The sequence below is a fragment of the Artemia franciscana genome, chromosome 12, assembly GCF_032884065.1.
Source record: "Artemia franciscana chromosome 12, ASM3288406v1, whole genome shotgun sequence".
NCBI classification, from domain to species: domain Eukaryota; kingdom Metazoa; phylum Arthropoda; class Branchiopoda; order Anostraca; family Artemiidae; genus Artemia; species Artemia franciscana.
Window position 1 is genome coordinate 17,653,594 of NC_088874.1, and position 20,897 is coordinate 17,674,490.

The 20,897-nt window shown below is 36.4% G+C and overlaps 1 protein-coding gene across 2 annotated transcripts in view; it reads right to left on the bottom strand.

Annotated features, from left to right (window-relative positions):
* LOC136033780 (ubiquitin-conjugating enzyme E2 C-like) overlaps positions 1 to 20,897 on the bottom strand; it is a 50,767-nt gene that overhangs the window by 29,437 nt on the left and 433 nt on the right. The window contains exons 2-4 of one of the 2 annotated variants that reach the window (XM_065714682.1): positions 6,305 to 6,332; positions 4,882 to 4,968; positions 2,765 to 2,969 (exon numbers count right to left, since the gene is read on the bottom strand). The exons of the other annotated variant lie outside the window; for it this stretch is intronic. Of the exons in view, the coding sequence (XP_065570754.1) occupies positions 2,765 to 2,969; positions 4,882 to 4,968; positions 6,305 to 6,332 (320 nt within the window). The remainder of the gene's footprint in view (positions 1 to 2,764; positions 2,970 to 4,881; positions 4,969 to 6,304; positions 6,333 to 20,897) is intronic. 2 annotated transcript variants of the gene reach the window in all.

Sequence of the window (20,897 nt, forward strand, 5' to 3'; positions counted from 1 at the left end):
TTTTAGGCCACTGCCGCTACGTTCTGAGTTCTAAACATTTAATGAGTCATTCAAAGCTGTTATCAAAACAATTTTAGATGAAAAAATCGAATTTCGAAACTTATTCAAAATTCATAAAATTAATCAAGTTTAATTATATCCTTCAACAGTTACGAGCCTCAGAAAATTTAATCTATTTTTGAAAAAGGGGGGAAACACACCCAAAACTTCAAGTGACCTTATTAAAATCGCACCATAAGATTCAGCACATCAGAGTACCCTAATGAAGAAGTCTCAAGCTCCTATATACAAAAAGTATGAATTTTGATTTTTTTTTTTGCCAAAAGCAAGATCACAGATGCGTGTTTTTTTTCCCATGGGTGATATATCGTACCAGTGATCGTAGAAGATTAAGAAAAGGCTTATTTTTACCGGGAATCAAAAGTTTTACTGCCCCTTTTATGTGACCGACAATATTGGAGGGCAGCTAGGCTCCCTCCCGAGCCCTTTTTTCAGAGTCATCCAATCAAAATTTATAGATAGCCATTTTGTTCAGCATAGTCGAAAGATCTAATGACTATGCAAGTGAGGGTGACTTGATCCCCTACAGACCCCGAAGGAAGAGATACAAGCTATGAACTTTTTCTGGTGGCGGTGGGGGGAGGGGATATGTAGGAGGATCTTTCCGTGGAGGAGTACATCATGGGGGAAGGGAATTTTCCATCGAGGGGGAGCTGGATTTCCCAGCATTATATAAAAAGCGATCAGTAATTAAATAAAAAACAAGTTTTTTCAACTGAAAGTAAAGAGCAACATTAAAACTTAAAATGAATAGAAATTATTAGCTACCTCTATCTTTACACTGAAGCTTTTTTATAACTTTTAAAAACGCTTATTACTCTAATTAAACAGCCCTTGTGGTTCAGGAGTCATTCTTAAACAATTAGAACAAACAGTCAAACTTTAGCATAAAAACCTGGTATTGAGGAGGAGGAATTCCCCCTCAAGTACGTAATAATTTCTATTCATTTTAAGTTTTAATATTGCTCCTTAATTTCGGTTGGATATACCTGTTTTTTTGTCATTTAATTATCAATAAAGAACGATTAGTTTTTCGTCCGTGAAGGAAATTTTCCATGGAAGGCGAGATGGATTTGCCGGCATTATTTAAAAAGCAATCAAAAACTAAATAAAACTAGTCCTGCGTTGCATGGGCAACGTGAGGTGTTGCGGCAAGCTTTGTTCGGCTTCGTCAGCAACACTTTGGTTTTGATTCCTCGCTTCGTTTAAACGCTGAGGTTGTTGATCTGTAAGGATCTTATGTCTCGCAATTGGTATCGGCCTGTTTTTGGCTTCAATGTGTACCTTTCTATTGAAGCTGTCAATCCCTTTAAACTTTCAAACTGGTATATCTCATGAAAGAGTTTTTCTACCGAGAAATAGATAATATATACTTTGATCAGCTCATTAAGAGCTATCGACTGCTATCGAAAAAGAATCTATCTGATCTTAGTTCAAAAGTTGACGTTTTTGCCGTAGGCCAAGTTTCAAACGTCATCACTTAGAAAGGAGCAAAGGATGAACTCTAATTTCTTTAGCAATGAGAAAACTTTTAACGTTTAAGAGGTGCATCTGATACCATTTCTCTACCGCAATCCCAAGTGCGAAAAACCGAATGATAAACTCAGCTGAAATCACGCACAGAAACGGGAAGAAAAAATAGATGGCAGCACTTTATTTCTGTAATTTCTTTTATTTATCACTCAAAGAAGATATATTGACTGCGGGGCCGGGTAACTGCCGCATATATTTAACACTTATAGATTTTAGTCCATCTTCAATTTGAAAGCGGTGCCTGCCTGCTAGAACAGAGCTTTCCATTTGAAAGCAGAAACATGGTTTGGTGAAACAAAAGCTTGACTGCACAACACCAGATAGTTCTCTCTCTAATAGGCTATAAAACTCTAAGTCACTTCACGCACTATAGGCTCTGGCTCAAGGACAAGCAAAAACCATCCTTTTTGGCCCCAGGCAAAAGCTCTACGAAGCTTTTCAAAATGCAGTCATATTCAACAACCCGACCTAAGGTCCAGACTTTCCGTAAAAACTGCAGAGGTTAGACCCTTACCACTTCTAGGAATAAGCTGAAATCGGGGTGCTAAAAAAAAGAGAAAAAAAAAGAAAAAAAAAAGACAAAACCAGTGTTGCTCTCGCAACAAAAAAACAAGTTTTTTCGACTGAAAGTTAGGAGTAACATTAAAACTTAAAACGAACAGAAATTATTAGGTATATTAGGTGGTTGCCCCCTCCTCAATACCTCACTCTTAATACTGAAGTTTGTTTTATAGAAATTTTAAAAAAGCTTATTACTCTAATTAAACAGCCCATAGTTGAAAAAGCAGAACTCTCTGTTTAAGCTTCTACTTAGTCTTCAGTAAAAGCACAAATGATTTTCTCGTCTCTTAGAGGGTTTCAGGGGGGGGATAAACATTGCTTATTTAGTAAGTACTGTTTGTTTTAGTTCTGCATTTTTCGCAGTAGTTTGCATAATGTATATTTCTATTTGTGTTGTCTTTATCCATATCTTATACAATAAATAATAATATTTCTTTGTGTTTTAATTTTAAAAATTAAATAAGCCAAACAACTTTTCGAGATGTATTTTAATGTTTTGTCTTTTCAAAAACGTTTAGTGAGCCGCAGTTCCAAGACTAGAAGGTCGCATACTGGCCCTGTGTGTGCTCTGTAGTTTTTTTTAAAACGAATAAAAAACGGCGAGTATTACCTGCCAATAGACTTTGAATAGAAATTAGAACACTTTTGACATCATACAAGGCCGACCACTTCTCCTTCAATATATCCAGGCAAATGTTTCCATTAGTATCAACATTTGGATGGAAGCAGGGAGTTGAAAATTTCACTACTGGCGCTGAATAAGGGTATCCATCCGGGAATGACAGGGATAATTTATAAGAAAGTCCTTCGTATACCTGCAATATTTTTTTTTCATTAGCTTTAAGCCTGTTGCTTAATTTACAAAGGCTATAGGTAACGTTTAACCTAAAGTTAATGTTTAATACTTTCAAACCTCTAAAATATAAAACCTTTTGCTAAGCTGTTCACAACTAAAGTATCGGGAGGCCAACGTAGATCAGGAGGATCAAAGCATTACTGAGTATGCCCTGGCCTGGCAATCCTAGAAAGAAAATCCCATATTTTCTTTCTAGAATGTAACTTATTTCGGTAATATTTTGTTAAAAAGGAACCACTGGGCCAAGCTGTCCTTAACTAAAGTATCAGGAGGCAAACGTATATCAGGAGGATCAAAGCATTACTGAGTATGCCCTGGCCTGGCAATCCTAGAAAGAAAATCCCATATTTTTTTTCTAGAATGTAACTTATTTCGGTAAGCTTTTGTTAAAAAGGAACCATTGGGCCAAGCTGTTCTCAACTGAAGTATCAGGAGGCCAACGTAGATCAGGAGGATCAAAGCATTACTGAGTATGCCCAGGCAATCCTAGAAAGAAAATCTCATATTTTCTTTCTAGAATGTAATTTATTTCGGTAATATTTTGTTAAAAAGGAACCACTGGGCCAAGCTGTCCTCAACTAAAATATCAGAAGGCCAACGTAGATCAGGAGGATCAAAGCATTACTGAGTATACCCTGGCCTGGCAATCCTAGAAAGACAATTTCTTTCTAGAATGTAACTTATTTCGGTAAGCTTTTGTTAAGAAGGAACCATTGGGCCAAGCTGTTCTCAACTAAAGTATCAGGAGGTTAACGTAGATCAGGAGGATCAAAGCATTACTGAGTATACACTGGCCTGGCAAACCTAAGAAGGAAATCCCCTATTTTCTTTCTAGAATGTAACTTATTTCGGTAATATTTTGTTAAAAATGAACGACTGGGCCAAGCTGTTCTCAACTAAAGTATCAGGAGGTTAACGTAGATCAGGAGGATCAAAGCATTACTGAGTATACACTGGCCTGGCAATCCTAAAAAGAAAATCCCATATTTTCTTTCTAGAATGTAACTTATTTCGGTAATCCTTTGTTTAAAAGGAACTACTTGGCCAAAAATGCAATTAAGTAATCATAATTTATTAGTTTTGTGAGAAGGATTGATTGATTTGCCACATTGATTGATTGAGATATTTTTCAAGGAGATGATTTTTTAGAAATCCCCGTTATTACAGTTAAGCACTTGAAAGTGATAAGGGCGAACCACCTCCTAAGATATATGAACCCTGTAATTTTCTAGAACGCTATACGTATTTTGAGAAATGAGTTGCCAACCACATTCTTATAAAGTCCATCTTTAAAATGAAAAGTATAAATAACCAAGCTGTAATATCCCGGCTCTCCCTAAAAGCTGTAAGGGATTAATCAGGAATTCCAATATTCCTGACCCTGGAAAGGATCCAAGCAAGTTTTTGGGAAAAAGCGTCAAACTTTGGACCCTATAGTCTAAAATATTTTAATGGAACTGAAAACCAGGAAAAGGAAGGAAACTAACGGACAAAATAATTAATCAAAAAGAAATATACTAAAAGAAAAGAAAAAGGCATACCAGAGGTGTCCTATTCAAACTATTCAGAAGTATCAAAATATCACACTAAGTAAAAAAATAAACTAGAAAGAAAAAATTGGCAGAAAATTAAAACAAAACTATTTAAAGACACTATCCCTCTATAAAAAAACTAAGCTCGAACAATGTTTTTTGATACAAAGGTCAAAGAAACTATATGAATTAACTTGAATATGCCATAAAAATTAGCTGAAAACCAAAATAACCGAGAAGCGCTATTACTTAGAAAAGCTTGAAAATGTTTCGACTAGATTTTACATACTAAATTTAAGATATATATATAAACACCAAACAGCTCTTAAAAAAACTTACAGTGTCTTTTGGCCCTTGAATGGTGGCCGTCCAAGAAAGAAGATTATCTCCATCTGGGAAAGCAGATACCGACTTATCAGAACTCATCTACAAAAATGAAAGTCTAAGAGGAAGACAAAGGCTAGACAACTTGTAAAATAACTAATAGTAAACTAATAGTAAGTTCAGACACTCTGTTACAAAACACCAATAAAAACAATCATTCGGCCTCAAAAAAACACTTCTTCAACATGTTCGTTTTTCTTTTAAGAATAAAAGTATTTTTCTATTCATAAATTATTTTTTTAGGCAGTGGTCATGGGCGGTTTGATTGTTACGATTTAATGCCTCTGTCAATGCCCAATAAAAAAAAGCCCATATTCAAAGCTAAGGGTAGATGTTTAGGGAATGGCAGTCTCAATGGAAATACCAAAACATTGAAAGTCTTTAATAGCCGGGGGTATAAGGGCGTCAGTCCCTTAGTCGGTCTTTTTCTTTTCTTTTCTTTCTCTTCGTCACCCCCCTTTTTTTCTTTTTTGATAAACCCAGTTGATTCGTTGTTTTTGTTTGTTGATTGTTTAATTATTCTTTAGTTAAGTTTCTGCCCTAGCCAAGCACTTTTTGTGCTTTACTGGCAGATTACGTACAGTTGTTATGTGTTTTTTTGTTTAAATATATATGATTGAATTGAATTATCAATTTTGTACTTAATTTCAGAAGGTTAAAGCTGTGTGTACCTATGGTGACTGGAAATAACTTTTACAGGCATGGAAGTGGGTAACGATAACATATTTCTTCTGCTATTTCAATTTTATTGAAGTCACACAGAGTATCAACATTAATGTCGTTTCATCCATGGAATACATACTAACTCTTATACCAAGAAGTTAAGAAAAATTATGTAGTGCTTGTGATGGCTTGGAAAGAAATTTAACGAGGTCAATTTTTATTGCCTAATCAAATGATGTAGTTTAACCCGGAGGGTCTGGGAATTTAAATCCACCCCAAATAAAAATGGGGGGATATAGACCCCCCCCCACCGCTATTTCCCCTGATCACAAAATAAAATTGTGCTTTCATATCAACTCAAGTCCTACAAAAGAAAGTTGCACAAAAAATATATCACACCCCCCAAAATTTAAACCAAGGAGATTTGTTAAGCCCTACTGGGCTTAAACAAAGCAAAATCCAACTTGGATAAAATTCAGTCAAGTAAAACTTTGGAGAAAAAAAAATACAAAAATACCATTGGTCCAATTCTGTACTTTGGAAATTTGCGAGGACCTCAACATGATCTTAATTTTCCATGATGCTTTTTTCTTTACTTTTTCGGAGATTTAATTTAAGCTACTGAGTTTGAATAGCACCAATAAATATTCTTCGAAACCTGAAAAGTGATTAAATTTCCATACTTAAAGTATCAATTAAAAAAGTTCAAACTCACCATAAGTGTCATCAAATCTTGCTGTAACCTACAAGATAAAGTAATAATAAGAAATATGCAGAGAAAGTAAAGTGACAACAAGAGCTAAATCCAATAAATTTATTGAGTCATGATATTCGAATATAGCTACGAAGAATTCAAATGCTTTGGCCTTTTTTTTTTTTTATCATAGTCTACTAAGAATGCAGTTACGCAAAAATATAAAATGTCTATATTACAAGGAAATATAAATCCCATTACTCTTCACACATCTAATAATACAAATATAAAGACTATTGGATTAACTTACCTTGTTATATCTAACCGGGACCAGTAAATTTCTGTTCAGAACTTTTTTTCACGATCGGGATAGTGAAGTATTCTTCGCTTTCAACAGTTTATTTACATTACTCGCGACTAGCAGAAAGCTATCGGACCGTTATTCGTGAGAAGACAAGATTTGACTACGCAGAAAGCAAACTCAGGACACTGGTCTAACGTAGTCCTGTCTAGCGGTATCTGGCACTAGATTCAAACTATTATAAATCAAACAGTTCGTGGTAACGAACTGTAAGTAAGGATCGACCCGCCTCAATAGTAACCGTAACTCTAAAAAACATAGTTTTGATGCAAATAGATACATCAAAAGAATTGGATTTTTATGCTGATTTTAAATATATAAGTTTCATCAAGTTTAGTCATACCAATCAAAATTTAAGAGCGTAACAAAATTTACCTTATTTTCGAAAAAAGGTAGAAACACCCCTAAAGATCATAGAATCTTAATGACAATCAAACTACCAGATTCAGTGTATCAAAGAACCTTACTGTAGAGGTTTCAAGCTCCTTTCGGCAAAAATGCGGAATTTCGTATTTTTTAACAGAAGAAAGATCATGGATGAATATTTATTTGTTTTTTTTCCCCAAGGGTGATCATATAAGCCCAGTGGTCCTAAGATTTCGCTAGAAGGCTCATTCAAACGGAAATTAAAAATTCTAGCAACATTTTTAAGTGACCAAAAAATTTTGAGGGCACCTAGGCCCCCTCCCACGCTCATTTTTTCCCAAATTCACCGGATCAAAATTTTGAGATAGCCATTTTGTTCAACATAGTCGGAAAATCTAATAAGTATGTCTTTGAGCACGACTTAATCCCCCACAATTCCCTGGGGAAGGGCAGCAAGTTATGAACTTTGCCCATTTTTTACATATAGTCTTGGTTATTGGGAAGTATAGAGACATTTTAAGGGGGCATTTTTCTGGTGGGGGCCAGGGGGAGAGGTCATCTTGGGAGGATCTTTCCATGGAGGAATTTTTCATGGGAGAAGAGAACTCCCATTCTCTTAAATATATAATGACGAATTTCCAAGCATTATATATCAAGAGCTAAGAGCTCATATGGCACTTGTGACGAGGCCGGAAGAGCCAAGAGCTCATATGGTATGAGCTCTAGCAAAATTCTAAGAATCAATAGATTGATTAAAAAGGAAAATCTGAGGCTTAATGCCGGTCGGGATTTAAAATAAGAGCTCTCAGTCACAAGGTCCTTCTAAATATCAAAATTCATTAAGATAACCCACTCGTAAGTTAAGAATACCTCATTTTTTCTAAAATTTTCCTCTCCCTTCAGCCCTCTAGATGGCCGAATCAAGGGAAACGACTTTATCAAGTCAATTCGTGCAGCTCCCTGACACGCCTACCAATTTCCATCGTCCTAGCATGTCCAGAAGCACCAAACTCACCAAAGAACTGAACCCCACCCCCTAACTCCCCAAAGAGAGCGAATCCAGTACGGCTACGTTAATCACGTATCTACGACATTTACTTATTCTACCCACCAAGTTTCATACCGATCTCTCCACTCTAAGCGTTTTCCAAGATTTCCGGTTTCCCCCTCGAACTCCCCCCAATGTCAACAGAACTGGTCGAGATTTGAAATAAGAGCTCTGAGACATAAATATACCGCAATTTTTCTAGTTTTTCCAAACTAACACTCCCCAGCTCCCCCAAAGAGAACAGATCCGTTCCATTTATTTCAATCACGTATCCATAACTTGTGCTTATTCTTCCCATCCAGTTTCATCCCGATCTCTCCACTCCAAGCGCTTTCCAAGATTTCCGGTTTCCGAGATTTCTGTTTCCCCCCTCACCTCCTATGTCCCTGGATCCAATTCGAACTGAAAATGGAGCATTTGAGACATAAGATCCTTCTATATATCAAGTTTCATTATATAGTTTCATATATATCAAGTTTCATTAAGATCCGATCTCCCATTCGTAAAATAAAGATATCTCAATTTTTACGCTTTCCAAGAATTCCACCCCCCCCAAGTCCCCCCAATTTCAACAGAACTGGTAGGGATTTACAAAGAGAGCTCTGAAGCACAAGGTCTTTCTAAATATCAAATTTCATTAAGATCCGATCACCCGTTCGTAAGTTACAAATACCTCATTTTTTCTAATTTTTCCGAATTGCCCCCCCCCCCTCAACTCCACCAAACAGAGCAGATCCGGTCCGGTTATGTCAGTCACGTATCTTGGACTTGTGCTTATTCTTCCCACCAAGTTTCACCAAGTTTCATCCGGAATTTAAATTAAGAGATCTGAGTTACAAGGTCCTTCTAAATATGAAATTTCATCACTAGATCCGATCACTCCTTCGTAAGTTAAATATAGCTCATTTTTTCTAATTTTTCAGAATTAACCCACCCCCCCCCAGCTCCCCAAAAGAGAGCAAATCCATTCTAGTTATGTCAATCACGTATCTAGGACTTGTGATTATTTTTCCCACCAAGTTTCATCTCGATCCCTCCACTCTAAGCGTTTTCCAATATTTTAGCCCCCCCCCCAACTACCCCCAATGTCACCGGATTCGGTCAGGATTTAAAGTAAGAGCTCTGCGTCGCGATATCCTTCCAAACGTCAAATTTCATTACGATCCAATCACCCGTTCGTAAGCTAAAAATATCTCATTTTTTCTAATTTTTCCGATTTCACCGTCCCCCCCCCCACTCCCCCCCCCCCAGATGATCGAATCGGGGAAATGACAATTTATAATTTAATATGGTCTGGTTCCTGATACGCCTGCCAAATTTCATCGTCCCAACTTTCCTGGAAGTGCTTAAACTAGCAAAACCGGGACAGACAAACCAACAGACCGACCGACCGACAGAATTTGCGATCGCTATATGTTACTTGGTAGATACAAGTGGCATAAAAACAAAAAAGAAATTAAATTAAAAAACAAGTTTTTTCAACTGAAAGGAAGGAGCAACATTAAAACTTAAAACGAACAGAAATCATTACGTATATTAGGGTTTTACCCTGTCGTCAATGCCTCGCTCTTTACGCTAAAGTATTTTTAGTAATTTCAAAAGAGCTATTTATTCTAATTAAACTGCTTTTGGGATTCAGGGGGCATTCTTAAAGAATTGGAGCAAAATTCGAACTTTAGCGTAAAGAGCGAGGTATTGACGAGGGGCGAACCCCCTCATGTTACGTACATGAGGGAGTTTCTTCCCCTCGTCAGTACCTTGCTCTTTACGCTAAAGTTAAAGTTTTGTTAAATAATGACCAATATAGACAATAATTTGTTTGTCTTATTTTTTGGCCAATCTTATCATTTAATATTATCTTAAGCAGATTCTTAACTATGATTTTTATGTGATAATAATCCAAAGATATTGTATGTCTTCGGCTTGTGGTTCTTATTAAAAAAAAAAAAAAAAAAAAAAAAAAGTTTTTCCAACTGAAAGTGAGGAACAACACTAATACTTGAACAGAAATTACTACGTATATGAGGGGGTTGCCCCCTTCCCAGTATCTTACTCTTTACGCTAATTTTTGCCATTTGGTTCCAATTATTAATGACCACTTAGGTGGAATAATACGCTTTTTACAAATTCACAAACACTTTAGCGTAAAGAGCGAGATAGTGAGGAGGGGGCAACTCCCTCATTTACCTAATAACAACCAAAAGAAAAATCTGAAAAAACACCCTCTAAAAGTGAAGTGATATTAATGAAAATCATACCATGAGATTCAGCGTATCAAAGAACCCTAATGAATAGGTTCGAAGCTCCTATCTGCAAAAATGTGGAATTATGCATTTTTTTTTGCCAGAAGAAATGTCATGGATGCGTGTTTATTTGTATTTTTTTGTTGTGTTTTTCCCAGGGGTTATCATATCGACCCAGTGGTCCTAGAATATCTGAAGAGGGCTCTTTCAAACGGAAAATTAAAAGTTCTAGTGCCCTTTTTAACTGAATAAAAAAATTGGAGGGCAACAAGGGCACTTCCCCTGCCACTTTTTTCCCAAATTGTCTGATCAAAATTTGATATAGCCATTTTGTTCATCATAGTTGAAAGATCTAATGACTAAACCTTTGGGTATAACATGACCCCCCAAGCCCCATGGGAAAGGTATTTAAGTTATAAAATTTACCCATTGTTTACGCATAGTATTTTTTATTGGTATGCATGCATAAATTTTCGGGTGGGGGGCGGTTCAAATTTTCGGGTGGGGGGCGGTTCAAATTTTCGGGTGGGGGGCGGTTCAAATTTTCTGCCGGGGTTTTTCCACGGGGGAAATTTTCCATGGGGAGGGAAGTTTCCAGGAAGTAAACTTGTCAGGGGAAATTATACACAGCAGGTATTTGCCAGAATTGTTACATAAAAATTCTTTTTATATGCCTTACTTTCTCTTTTTCGTTTCAATTTTACGCGTAGAGTTGTTAAGGGTAATTGTTCGCGATAAATTTTCACAGGGATTGAATTGTCTAGAGGATATCTCCATGGTGAGGGGATTTCTCTGAGGAGGTAGGGTCAGATTTCCTCGCATTATTTTAGAAATGATCAGAAAACAAATTAAAAAAAACAAGTCTTTTCAACTTAAAGTAAGGAGTAACATTAAAACTTAAAACGAACAGAAATTATAACACATATGAAGGGGGTTGCTCCCTGCTCAACACCTAGCTCTTTACGCTAAAGTTTGAATTTTATCCCAGTTCTTTAAGAATGACTCCTGAAACAAAATGGCCGTTTAATTAGAACAACAAGACACTTTTTAAAAGTACTAAAATACTTTAGCGTAAAGAGCGAGGTGTTGAGGAGGGGGGCAAACTCCTTCATATACGTAATAATTTCTGTTCGTTTCAAGTTTCAATATTGCTTCTTACTTTCAGTTGAAAAGACTTGTTCTTTATTTAATTTCTTCAAGGAATTACTGAAAAAACTAAAAGCTTTAAAAAATACTTTGTGTGGCCCCACATGCTGATTGTGTGGTAAAGGAGATTCTTAAATATGATGGTTATGAGGTTAGAAATAAGCTACTGAATGATATGAATATGACTTTTGAAAAAAGAGAAGTACTTAGCGATTTTAGGAAAACCCTCTGTATAAGAAAGGTGATAAGAGTTGACAAAGTAATTATAGAGGCATTAGCCTGGTTACTGTAGTTAGAAAATTACTTAGTATGATGATACTTTTTAGACTTAAAGCTGCTGAAGATAAAGTCTTAAGAGAAGAATGATTTTAAGAAGGGGAGGGGATACGTAGACCAAATTTTCACTCTTGGGAAGATTTACAAGCGCCTCAGTCATCGAACTCCTTTAGTCCTCACTTTTATAGATTACGAGCAAGCATTCAATTCATCTGATAGAAGAGCTTTATCCAAGGTCTTATCTTTGTACCGTATACCGGACGAATACACTAAAGCAAATAGTGCTATGTACGAGAATAAGACTGCAGCGGTTAAGGTAAGAAATGAGGTTACTGGCTGGTTTCATATTAAACCAGGAGTTAAGCAGGGTTGTGTTCTATCTCCATTTATATGGATCAATTTGATGGACTCTGTCTTAAGGAACAAGGCAAAGGGAATGGGAGAACACATAATTAAATGGGGAAGTAAAATTTTCCTGGACTTAAAGTATGCTGATGATTTATGCATCCTATATTGTGAAAGCAAAATGAATGAAGTTTTAGAGGTTTTGCGAGTTCAAACACAAAAATTGGTTTAGACATTGACGTTAAGAAGACTAAGTCAGGAAGCGTGAAGATGAAAAAAAATTACGTTGGTTAACGAAAAGATCAATCAAGTGGACAGCTTCATTTACACTGGTAGTATTATTAGTAAAGACGGCGGGGGCAGTGAAGACGTTAAAAGTAGAATGGCCAATGCCCAGGGTGTTTTTTCACAGTTGAAAAAAGTTTGCAAGAATAGGAAGATAAGTCTGCTAACTAAGATTAGAATATTGGAAGCTACAGCAATGACAGTAGCCAATTAAAGTTCTAAAGCATGGATGCTCTGAAAAACGGAGGATGATTTACAAGATGTTTTCCAGAGAAATTGCCTATGGGTTGTTTTGGGTACCCGATTGGCAGACCGTATGTGAAACAGTAGGCTGTGCGAAAAGTGTGGTTTAATCCCGTTTTCTAGAGCTATAATGAGAGAAAGGCTGAGATGGCTAGGGTACTTTCTATGAATGAAGGATGACAGGTTGACAAACATTGTCCTTTTTGACAAACCGTCTAAAGCTAAATGAAAAGCACGACATCCTCGGTTGGGATGGGAACTTTTTTGAGAGAGGGGGAAGGTGTGTAAGAAGGGGAGCTTTGAACAGATTGGGATAGAGGAGGGGCATCTGGAACTGTGTTGGTCTCAGGCAGCTTGGTGCTGTAGTGACTTAGTAGCAGTAGTAGTACTACAAGGAATCTATAGCAGCTGTGAATTATACAAGAGAATGACTAAGACAAATTATTAACACTGGCTTATACATTAACTGTTCAAGTCAATGGCCAGCACAGCCCAGCCTTCCAAATCAAGACAAGGATACGTCAAGGATGTTCAATGGCCCCAGAACCCTTAATTGTCATTATAGACCACGTTATGCAAATATGCCTTCACTTTTCAACTTTGAACTCAAGTTTAGAGATTGTGTCATCTCAAATGCTGATTTTCCTGACGACTTGGCCAACCTAGCAGACTCCATGGATCAGTTGCTGGAAGCGCTTCGAATCTTAAGAGAAGAGTCCACAAATGTGGGACTGCTGATAAAGTGGAATAAAACGATATGGCCATAGAACCGGCTTGTCCTGCTGTCAGTTCTCCAGCCAGCCTGGATAGAACAAATAGCATGGAAGTTGTCCTAATGTTCACTTACCTGGGATCCACGATTTCTTCAATTGGCTCACTTCTCCCCGAGCTGCAAGCAAGGTTATCCAAAGGGTCTTCTGACATGGCAAGGTTGAACCATCACTTTGCCGAAAACCGAATATCAGTCGTTCAACAAAACTGCAAATTTTAAACCTCCTCGTCGGTTCTGTGATGCTTTATGAAGGTGAGACGTGGCAAGCATCAGCCCTCACCCTAATGCCCGTCGATGGATTCCAGTCGAAGAGCCTGTGAAGGATAGAAGGTCTACGATGGTTTGACCTCGTGAGTAATGCATCTCACCAAGCAGTCAGTGTTTCCTACCCAAGCAGTCAAGGGTACCTGACGACGGTTTGGACATCTACTTCAAATACCCCCACACTTACCCGCAAAGACGATCTCTGACTTTGACCCTATCGAAACCGGTCGGATGAGAAGTCACGGCCGACCAAGGAAACGATAGTCAGACAGCCAATCCGAGTTCCTAGCAAAGGCAAACATCAGGCCGAGTGAAGCGCAAATCCTTGCAATGAACCGAAGTGGATAGAGGAGGCAGACGTCACTCTCTACGCCGAGCAGCGCCCAGCAGGACACCTAAATCTAAGTAAGTCAAGTAAAGCTTAAACATAAAACTTAATATAATAATGGAAGAGTCGTCAGTTTTTAAATAACTTGCTTTTTCTCTCGTTATTCACGAGTAGCCGATATAGCTTTCAGTAGCTTGTCTTACAAGCTAGCTTCATTTTCCATGGGTTTTTCACAACCTGCACTTTTTTTTGCATGTGAGGCACATATTGCCACAAAACCTCCTCCTATAAAAGAAACCATTCTGACAATGCACTAAGTTTGTGTAAGTCCGGATCTTTGGAAATTGCATTCAAATTGTCATGTCTTTACCCTAAAAATTTCAGAAGGGGGGCCGAAGGACAAACTACCCTTAACTTAAAAACAGGCACACATAACAGTAGTACAATGTCTAACAGTCGTAAAAATGTTTGGTACTATATTAGAGAGGCTTAGTCTTCAACTAGACCAAGCCTAGTTATAAATTACAAAGATTGCCAGGACCATTTTTAGAAGAAGTATTTTTAATTTATTCCATTAAAATCTTCATATTCGGTAGTGCTTGAATAAAACTGTCACCTTCTTCCTTTTAAGTTTTAGATAAATTTTCTAACATGATAGCAATTTGTAACTTGGCTCATAGAAGTGCTTGAACTACCTAGAACTTCCATCCTCAAAGCTGAAAATTAGCAAAACAGCTCTTTTTTAGATAGATCATTCCATGAACCTGTCAGGTAACAGGATGTATGAAACCTAGAAAGAAAAGGATATAATAAATGAAAAGTAAAATTCCAATAGGTGAGAAAACGATTATTTTGTCGGCCAGTAGCAAAATATGAAGACAAAAAACAAGCAAATATTTGACAAGGACCCCCATCAAGCAAAAAAAATTGTGTTCAAATTTTTGGACCTCAAAATTTGAGGTCCAGAGCAGAAACAAAGTTGTCATTTTTGCTTCCAAATCTCAGCGATTTATCTATTGAAATTTTGTGTTCATGCCATCGTTCCCCCAGTTGTTGATGGGTCCTACCAATGTAAAATTTCCCATATGAACGTGGGACCCCCATATGAACTTTTTGCTCAGTTTTGAAAGAAATTGACAGATTATGTTTTTTTTTATTGCCCAAGTTTGTCGCTGAGTTTCGAGATGTATTGTAACGTGGTGAAAGTTTTTTTCGAAATTGCCAGAGTAACTGAATCAAGGGAGTCAGGCTCCCTATTTTCTGTTTTACGTTTTATAAATAAGTCCCTGAGATTTGAAAACAAAAATGACAACTTCGCTTCCGTTTTGGACCTCCATATCTTCAAAAATCCTAAATATTTTGTTCTTTTTGAACAAGCAACTTTGATATCTAGTGGAAATGGCTTACCACAATCTTTTAAAGAGGCAATTGAGAATTAAAAAAAAATTATAAAAAGAAATTTGGCTATAAATAGAGACACAGGAGACATTTCATTAAGCCCACTTTATAACAACTTAATATTAAAAGACTCAATCAATATTCTTGCCCAGTCTAATTTAAGACAAACTGTCCACATATCTAATTAAAATCGACGTTGCAGAGAGGCTAAATTGCAAGGCAAAGAAAACTTGTCCAATCCAATTGGTGAACTTTCTTTCATTTATTTCTGGTTGTTTTTTTTAGTCAGTATCTTTCCTCTTGTCTAGTTCAATTCGAAAGGTTTTTTTTTTATGAGCACTGAGGACAACTTGGCAGAAGTCCTTGTCGAAATATTTGCTGGTTTTTCGTCTTCATATTTTGCTAGTGGCTGACAAAATCCTCATTTTCTCACCTATTTGATTTTATCTTTAATTTATTATATCCTTTCCTTTCTTGGTTCCATACGTCCTGTATAGCCAGTGTGGTCTTAGAATGTATTTAGGAAACAGGATCGTCTCCTAATTTATTATGCCTATTTATTCATATTGTACATTTCTAATCATACATATTGTACATTTCTAATCAAGGCGTTTTTGTTTGAATAAAACACACATATGGAGACTACAATATACCACCAGTAATAAATAAGTGTTCACTCATGAGAGAATTAACTTCAATGATGCCAACTTCCAGGTTGAGAGCAATGGATATTTCAAGCACCTGAATAAGCGAGATTACAGATTGCTATGAATAAAAGTGACCTAATGCTTAAAAAGAAGAAGAAAAAATCTTAGTTCAAGCTCAATGGAATAGAAAAATTTCAACCAAGTAATTTTAAGAAAAGATATTTTAAAATGCACGTCTAATCCTTATAATTTGTACTTTGAATTCTTCCACTTGCAAAGAGAAAGCACTGTCAGTGCAAAACAGAACAAAGCTCCTGTAATAGTAATACATGTCAATTTTGAGATTGTAGCCATTAGTAGTATGGGGTCAACACATACAAGCAGCAAGTATCCCCATCAATCCTGGTACCAGCACTTTTTTTAAAGACCAGACAGAATGGAGATTCCCCCAATGCTGCCATATACAAAACCAAAATCATAGATGGAGTTATAGTAACTACAGTTATGGATGGCGGCATGTTTCCTTTTCCAACAACAGATTTTGTAGCTTCTAAGCAGAGACCCAAGATTTCCTATGGTAATAGAACAGCAAGTTAGTTGACTGAGCCAACAAGTGATTGATGATATTATGTTCCCAAAAATATATTCTAGAGAATCAATTTATTGTTTCTGGGATGCTAGCCAACAGATGTTAAGCATCTGTTGTCATTAAAGCGAATTCGGCTCTATAGAGCTCATGATAGTCTTTTGCAAATAAATATTATCTTATCTATCTTATCACTGTGTTGTAATAAGTTAATTGCACAATCAATTTCTCAATTGGATTTGGATATATGGTAAATACTATCAGTGATTTGTTTCCTGGCACCTTTTTTGGCATTATTCCGAGAATATGCATACCACAGTGATTTGAGATGCTTTCTGGACAGACATATTCCTTTGTGGTTAATGAAACTTGTTTTGATTTCGAAAAAATTGTAATGATGACAACCGGTCAGGTATCCTATTTGTAATGTAATGGTCCTAAGCACACTGATTTTTAATTAACAGGCTTGTGCATCATTTTGGTTCCCCAAGTTCCCCTCCAGGGCCCAACACCCCTCCCCCCATTTTTGATTTAAATTTTTTGGGGGGAGGGGGACATAGAATATATAGGGACACTGAATTTTTTTTACTTAAAATTTTTAGGACATAATTTTTTCTGCTAAGAATTCTTTGGACTTTTTGGGGACTTAGAATTTTTGGGGGATTAGTTTTTTTTTTCTAAGCCTAAGAATGACATATAATCTTTGGTCAACATGGTTTTTTGAATTTTTTTATGCGGCTGCCCCTGTTGTACTCTATTGCTGTTCATCAACACTACCTAGTTTATTGTATGTTTTCAATCAGTTTTTTTTTGTACACTGGAAGGATGAATGCCTGCAACATACATTAAAAAGTATTTCAAGAAAATACTACAAGAGACTACCCAAAAATTCACCATTACTGATGGTAGATATGTGAGAGTAATAATTCAAGAGATGATAGCACTCAAAGAGAATGCTATTTCTCTTAATTAATAAGCTATTAGTTGATGATGAAGGTGAACTTTGGGTAAAATGTTACCTGTTGATAGATTTCATCACCACTGTTCTGGTATTAGCCTTCAAATGAAAGCAAAGCAAAAAAAGAAAGGTCTACTGGTGCACCAATGTCATAATGCATATCTTATTTATGTGCCAAGACTGCAAACTATGTAAAAATAATGTGGTAAAAGACAGCAAAATCACAAGTAAAATGAAAATGACATTGGCAGAGCATATTCAAGTGTCTTTTTGGTCAGGAATCACACATTTTTCGTCATTTTTTTTCAAAAAAAGAGGGCTTGGTCATGAAAGGGTTAATATAATAAAATGTATCACCATTCATTTTTGTTACAATAATCCTCTGCACCAATATTTTATGAATGATAACCAGACATCATCCCCTATTCTTCTCCCAGTTTGCACCAGCAGTGAAGACCTGGAAGTCACTATAAATAACCTTCTAAAGTTCCATATTATTTCCAAAGCAAATTCAAGTCTTGGACAAATTAAAAGAACACTTACTAGCCAATCATGTGGAATCTTCATGACGTTATACAAGATGATTGTGAGGCAAGTTGTTGACTTTGGAACCAACCTTGCTGGTCCTTTTTACAAAAGTGATATGCAGCTGATTGATGGTTTGCAAAGGAGAGCCACCAAGTGCATCACTGGACTTGTCAATCAAACAGTTTGTTAAACAACCTCAAAACAAGTTCTTTACTCAGGTACCCAACAAAAGAAAAACACTAGGTCACTCTAAGAAGCTGTATATGCCCTGAGTTAACTATAGAAGTAGACAAGACTTTTTAGCCAGGGTTATCAAGGATTGGATCTGTGACAAGACCTTTTTAGCCTGAGAGCTATCAAGGATTGGATCTGTTTGAGTGAAGAAGACAGTGTCCTCAGCATCAGCCAAAGTTTTCAAAAGGAGATTCAATGAAGGGTAGGAAGCCAAACCTTTAAGATATAACTGAAGCTGCCCATCATAGTGTCTCATAAATAGTGATTAATATGTATGTATATATTTAAAAGAATTGGGCTAGGATGATGATGTTGCTTGTCATGCCCAACCTACTTATACTCTATCCAAAATTGATAGTATTCAGTGGTGTCTACTCTAAACTACAAAAGAATAGTTCCCATGTTCATACCTTTCTGTGGTCATTGTTACCAAGAGGTCTTAAATTTCATTTATCCTAGCACTCTCTTAGTCAGAAGGCATGTCACTGGGCTGTAAACACAGTCACAACCCTTTTATCATATTCTGCATAAAGTGTATTAACCACTATTGGGAGGCCTAACTTTACCAGAGTAGTCTTATGCTGCCAGCATATGTGGCAGAGTTGATACCATTACTGGCTTATGTTAGAGAATTGTAATGTAGTCAAGTGGTTTCAAGGTTTCTACAATTTCTGCCCACACTGAAATTATAACCAGTGTTGTTTTGAAAAGAGTATTTTCTTGGAGGTGAGAGTAGGGCCACACTCTGCATCATCATTAATGCTCCATAAATATATCTGGGGAGGGAAATGGACCCTCTTGTCTATGTTTCAACAATGGTGCCCTCACAAACTCTTTTCCTACCCCACCAGGGTTTGGGAAAAATGATCTTACACAGTTGTAGAAAATTGCTCTCTTTTATTCTTTAATGTCAACTCTTACAAAACACAAGCTCTAAACACATCTTTGAAGTCTAAGAATAGACTAACTACAAAACCACTATATTCATAAAAAGAAACTTGCTTTGGGGTGAGTCCCTGAATGTCATGGGCCAATCTGATAAATTTAAGTTCAAATCAGTTAGTCTATTATGCATAACATCATCTTTCAATGACACAGACTAGTCAGACAGAAAGAGGTTTTAAACAAAATTTTACTTGTTGCATGGGCAACAAGAATTTAAATTTTACTTTAAAATCATAGTATAAGCAGATCTAGACAAAACAGGAACAGGTCATTTAACTGAAAAGAAAGAAAGGCATAGCCCCAACAACCACCATCTCCACAACAGATCCAACATTGGACCTTATTTTGCTCTGAAGTTCAAATTAAGGTAACAAAGATAATTAGAAAGAGCACAAAAGAGGCATCAAATATTATATTTAATTAATTTGTAGCTTAAAAGTGGAAATGGGTAAAATTCAAGTTTATCTACTTTTTACTATCTTGGAAAGGGGCTAGGTTAGGAAAATGAAGCTTTCAGGAATGGGTCTACAGATTAAAGCATATCCTGGGAAGTACCTACCTCCATTCCATATCTTTCAAGAGGGTAGTGACCTTTGATGAACTTTATAAAATCCTTGTGTCATAAAAGTGAAACTAGTCAAAACAGATCTACAGCTTGAATGAAGGGTAAAATCCTAGTTAATTGACTTCTTGCTATCTCAGAAAGGGTTTAGGTTAGGAAAATGAAACTTACAGGAATAAATCTACAGACTAAAGTATGTCCTGGGAAGGTATTTTGAAGCAACTACCTCCACTCCTTCTCCCTCTAGAGGGCACTGACCTTTGATGACCTTTAAAAATATATGTGTTATAAAAGTGAAATGGTTGCAAAATAGACCTTCTGCTTAATTGAAGTACAACAAAATTGTTTTCAGCTTCATAACTTTGCTCAATTCCATTTTATAAGGTTTTAAAGATATGCAAATATATTTCTTAAATTCTAAAAAAAAAACATTGATATGGCTCAGAATTCTATTCAAATAACAGGAATTGCATTTTCAGAACTAAAGGCAGAGAAAAAGCAACTGGTAACTAAGAATTAAGGTAAAATATTGTTTTGTCAAAATTTCAATAGGTAATAGACCTGTCATTTAGGCAAATTTCAGGGCCCTCTAGAGGGAGAAGGAGTGGAGGTGGGTACTTTAAAATACCTTCCCAGGACATACTTTAGCCTGTAGATCCATCTCTGAAAGTTTCATTTTCCTAACCCAAACCCTTTCCAAGATAGCAAGAAGTCAATAGACTAGAATTTTACCATGCAATTCCTGTTATTTGAGTAGAATTCTGAGCCATATCAATATTTTTTTTCAAAATTTAGGAAATGTATTTGCATATCTTTAAGACCTTATAAAACTCAATTGAGCAAAGTTATGAAGCTGAAAACAATTTATCTGTACTTCAATTAAGCAGAAGATCTATTTTGCAAGGTTTCACTTTTATAACACACATATTTTTAAAGGTCATCAAAGGTCAGGGCCCTCTAGAGGGAGAAGGAGTGGAGGTAGTTGCTTCAAAATACCTTCCCAGGACATGCTTTAGTCTGCAGATTCATCCCTGAAAGTTTCATTTTCGTAACCTGAACCCTTTCCAAGATAGCAAGAA